We start from the raw sequence: 5,000 nt of genomic DNA on the forward strand, positions 1-5,000 counted from the left end.
TTTGCTACAAAAAAACTGAAAAATAAAAAAAACAGTAAAATTGAAGCCAAGCTAACAACGAGGTTGACAGACCATTAGGCCTATCACATTTCCCAAACATCTGCCAATTTTGTACCACAATTAGACAGATTTTTATTTTTTAACACCCCGACACTGTGGTCTCTCATGGCGCAAAGTCATTTAGACAAGCAGCACATCACAGAGTAGGCCTAGAAACACTGTTTGCTAATCACTTCCCGGCCCCAAGACAATCTGTTGATTAGCCTCTGTTTGCTAATGCTAAAAATACTGTAAACAAGTCATAAACTGTGCGTCGAATAACCACACATTCACTGGTGCACTATATAGGGCAGTGTTTCTCAAAGTGTGGTCTGTGGACAACTGGTGGTCTGCAAGCTATCCCAAGTGGTCCGCGAGCAGACATGGTAAAATATAATACAGACAAATTGTTTGCAATATTGAATGTATTTATGTATGTAAATCCACACAGTTCTGCAACACTGCAGCTACACCAATTTCAAACATATGAATCCTCTGACACAATAAGCAAGGTGCAAAGACAATAAGCAAAGTGGTTCAGTGAGTAGGCCTATTGTGTAATATACTGTTGAAGTAGGTCTACTGTTTTTTCTTCCGTTTGTTTGTTTTTAAGCTAGGTTGTCCGTGAGTTTTTTTTTTTTAATTATTATTGGTGGTCCTTGGTCTGAGTTTGAGAAACACTAATATAGGAAATAACTATGCTGTGAATGGATGGATGTTCCGAACACAACATTATACTCTTAGTCAACTGTAAAGGAGCGGCAAGGCAAATGTATTTATAAACCTAGTGTATTGAATACACAGGAGTAATTCAGTGTGCTTCACAGAAACAGAACCAATGCATAATAAAAGGATAAAAGGATGAAAGCTCAAAGCTTTATGAAAGCCTCAATAAAACACATGCTGAAGTCACATACACAGTTCGGAGCTCGGAGTGTTAAGGCGTTTGTTGTAACTGTTGAATGTGGGTTTGGATTATGTTTTGTGGTTTGATGCCCAAATCCAACTGACCTGGGTTAATCTGATAAAGGCTTAAACTGATTTAAATTCGCTGTTGTGACAGTGCAGGTGTTTGGATAGAAAGTCAGCAGGCATTTGTGCAAATATGGCATTCACACAGTCACTGAAACAAGCTAATCCAAGGGAGATTCAGGCTACGTTTACACGGTGACGATGAAAAGAGAAGACGCAGAAGTGGCGTCTCGTCTTCATTTTTTTATTCGCGTTTAGACGAGCATTCTCAGGGGGAAATCTTTGTTTATATGAAGACGCAAGAGTATGTGATATTCGATTGGATATGCATTCCAGACCGCTGGGTGGTGGTGTGATAGAACCCCGGTACATCACGCGCAGACATTCTAATTTGACAGTTTAGCCAGAGAGGTAATCAAGGATCTTTGGTTTAGCCGTTTAGACGGAGACGCAACCCGGGTCGTCTTCAAAACTCTACACTCTGGAAGGAGTCTTCAGATTTTTGCGTCGGCGATGGCGGGGTCGCCGTGTAAACGAAAGGCACTTATGATAAAATATTTTGTCGTCTTCCTTCGCAATCGTTCTCGTATAAACGGCCCCTTGTCAACGCTCACAAAGTATGACAAGACTGGGAAGTAACAGCAGGCCCGGGGTGGGTAATCGGGAGAATCAGGAATAGCCTATTCCCGGTGGGCCGTTTTACTTTTGGGCCGGTCGAGGAAAAAAAATGTTGACATTTGTCACGTTAAGTAGGCTATACACGTTCCGCATTCTGTGCATGACACCGTTGCCTCTGCATGGGTTGTAGCCTACCATGTGAGGGAGTTCTCCCCTCCCAAAAAGAGTTGGTTGGGTCCATATAGCCCGTCTTTTCCAAAAAGTTTTCTCAGCCAGGCAGGCCCTACAGTAGCCATAAGTGTCAAGAAGGATGGTGATGGGAGAAAGAGGCCCAGAGGGACTGAAACGGCCAGATAGAATGCTGCTAAATGTGCATAGCTTCCAGATTACAGACAAAAGTGGCAACTGGTAAAGAGAGATAGCCTATAGGCAATGATTATTAGCAATGTAATTATTGGGCTAATATTGGACGTTGTAGCGTTGTCAAGCTATTCGTAAGCAACATATTAAATTACTTAAAATATAGCATTTTGTATCCGATTCATAGACTTTGCAGTATGCAAATAACAAAACTGAAGCTTGATCTGTGTAGGCCTTTGCGTCTCCTTGCGGTAAAAATTGTAGCCTCTGAACAGCAGATCAACCAGTCGACCATTGAAAATGATGAGCCCTAAATTAGTGATGAGGAGGCCATGACTACAGGGACAAGTAGAGAGGATAAATTAAAGTTATTTAATGTAAGAAAGTGCAATTATGCTACATGATAAATCTATATGCCTTGTTTGCTCAGAAGAGGGTGTAGTAAAGGAGTAGCCTAGGCTAAATCACCAAACAATATAACCTACCCATGCAAAAAAGCATGTAGCCTAAACATTAGTTCAATATGCCTCTTTGTGGAAGCGTGGGATAGGCTACATTTCAAAGGCTTTCTTTCTTTCTTTCTTTCTTTCTTTCTTTCTTTCTGTTTTTGTTAACTTGTGGAATAGTGGAATATTTTTGTTAACTTCTCAGTTGAAGTGAATTATTATATAACCTTTACACATTTGTTGAACCATACTAATAAAAACTACATTCATTTATCCAATTTCCACCACTATGGAAAAATTGGGCCGGTCTTGGGCCTGAAACTCCCGGGCTGAAAAGTGGCCCCACTCCGGCCCTGAGTAACAGAAAGCCAATTAAAATCTTTGTTCCCTCTTCATTCTCTCCATTACATGAAACTGGAGCACACAAAATAAAGCTTCATCTTTGTTTGGTTTTTGTTCTTTTGAATAGCTTTGTTTTTCTTTTCATCATTTTAATTTTCTCAAGGTGTGCATGATGTGTTTGAGCCTATGAGCACCAGTATGTACACTTTTAACAATGACTATCTATTCTATTGTTAATTGATACATCAGATAAGCAAGATGAGGCATAGTTTGCTGCATGATTACAACCAACCAGACTGTCTACCCATGTTGTAAGGATGCCTTAATGTATTCACAAATAGCTAATCTAATCTCTGAGCTATATTGCACCAGAGATAATGACTTCAGCTAACGGCTATAGGGAAAATAATGCAGTCTGTCTCAGACACTCCAACAGTCCCTCAGAAAGCCTGAAAGATACCTAACGTCGCCACAGTCATGCTTGGATTGATCAGCATATTCTCACTCTCCTACCCGTGATACCACACATCAGATTGTTTTCCTCTTTACTTCGTCTGAATGCATAAAGTAAGAGAGGGTTTTAGAAATAGTGCCTTCATATCAACAGGATTTAAAGAGCAGTAATCCTGGAAGGAAACAGAAACCAGAAACTTCTAGTCTGCCAGCTCTCAGTGTTGGAATGGTGGTCAGACTTGTTCCATCATAGCTACATATACTCTCTGCTCTTTCCCACCCCCCTGTCACCCCAACACACACACACACACACACACACACACACGGACACACACACACACACACACACACACACACACACCCTCCTCGGTTCCATGTTTCCCTGCTGCAGCAGCGTGTTCACAAGCGCTCTTGATCGCATCACATCCATAACCATGCCTGAACTAGCTGAGCCTGGCGCCACACGCTAGCACCGCCTGCTGCCGCCACACGCTACCACCGCCTGCTGCCGCCTCGGCTGGGGTTTTCATCCAGCCGACACAGCAGCCACAGCCACAATCTGTTTACCCACAGATTTACAGACGGAGAGAGAGAGAGGGAGCGAGGGATAGAGAGAGGGGTGATGAAGAGAGAGAAGGATAGAGAGAGAGGTGGCTGAGGGAGAGTGGAGAGAGGAGAGGAGAGGATGAAATTTATGATTGCAGTTTGAATCTTGACAGGCGTAAAGCTTGTTTCTCTGACTGACTGTCTAATTCTCTGTCTCCCGGTAACCGCCACTCTTATTGCTGCAACAGAACTAACCAGCTCTCCGACACCAGCGTGTAGTTGTATGAAAACAGAGAAGCAAACAGGTAAGAGCACAAGAGTACACTAATACACACACACACACACACACACACACAGACTGTGCGCATACACATGCACACACACATTTTTAACACATTTTTTTGTCTCTCACCCGTCCCTCAAATATAGCTACCCTTCCTGAGCTGTCTTCCTCTCTCTGTAAAACACACACACAGACACACACACACACACACACACACACACAGCCATATCCAGGAGGGACAGAGAATGAAAACCTACCCTGCACCAGTGCTGAGAATCCAAGCAGAAGCAGAGCCAGAGAGCGCCACATTCCCAGAGAGATCACACAGCTTTGGGCACGAAAGAGAAGCCCAGACCGGGGGAGTGAGAGAAAGAGTGAGAGGAAGGAGGGAGAGAGAGAGCGAGAGAGGGATGGAGAGCAGGGGAGCCCAGGAGAAAGAGAGAGAGAGAGAGAGAGGGAGGGAGAGAGGGATGAGGATACTGAGGGGAGGTGAGAGTGGAAGTAATAAAAATGTTGAAGGAGAGGTAGAGAGAGAGAGAGAGAGAGAGAGAGAGAGAGAGAGAGAGAGAGAGAGGAGCGCGGTGAGCTGCAGTGATTCAAACCCACTGATCAGCGCATGGAATGAATGAGAGAGGGAGAGAGACGGGAGGGAGAGAGAGAGAGAGAGACGGGAGGGAGAGAGAGAGAAAGAGAGAGAGAGGGAGAGAGAGGGAGAGAGATGGGAGAGAGAGAGAGGGAGAGAGAGAGAGAGAGAGAGAGGGAGAGAGAGGGAGAGAGACGGGAGAGAGAGAGAGAGGGAGAGAGACGGGAGGGAGAGAGAGAGAGTGAAAAAATGAGCGGCGCACACACAGAGCTTACGCTCCTCGCACTGGTGGCGAATCACAGTGACTGCGAGCAGAGGCAAAAAGCATCTGATTGATTCTAGATGCTCGAGTCAGCTC

At 44.2% G+C, this 5,000-nt stretch overlaps 1 protein-coding gene across 1 annotated transcript in view; it reads right to left on the minus strand.

Moving 5' to 3' along the window:
* chrna11 (cholinergic receptor, nicotinic, alpha 11) overlaps positions 1 to 4,453 on the minus strand; it is a 50,339-nt gene extending 45,886 nt beyond the window's left edge. The window contains exon 1 of the mRNA XM_042077417.1: positions 4,317 to 4,453. Within this exon, the coding sequence (XP_041933351.1) occupies positions 4,317 to 4,368 (52 nt within the window). The 5' untranslated portion in view covers positions 4,369 to 4,453. The remainder of the gene's footprint in view (positions 1 to 4,316) is intronic.
* Positions 4,454 to 5,000: the final 547 nt, after the last annotated feature.

Source organism: Alosa sapidissima, chromosome 21, assembly GCF_018492685.1.
Source record: "Alosa sapidissima isolate fAloSap1 chromosome 21, fAloSap1.pri, whole genome shotgun sequence".
Classification (NCBI taxonomy): domain Eukaryota; kingdom Metazoa; phylum Chordata; class Actinopteri; order Clupeiformes; family Clupeidae; genus Alosa; species Alosa sapidissima.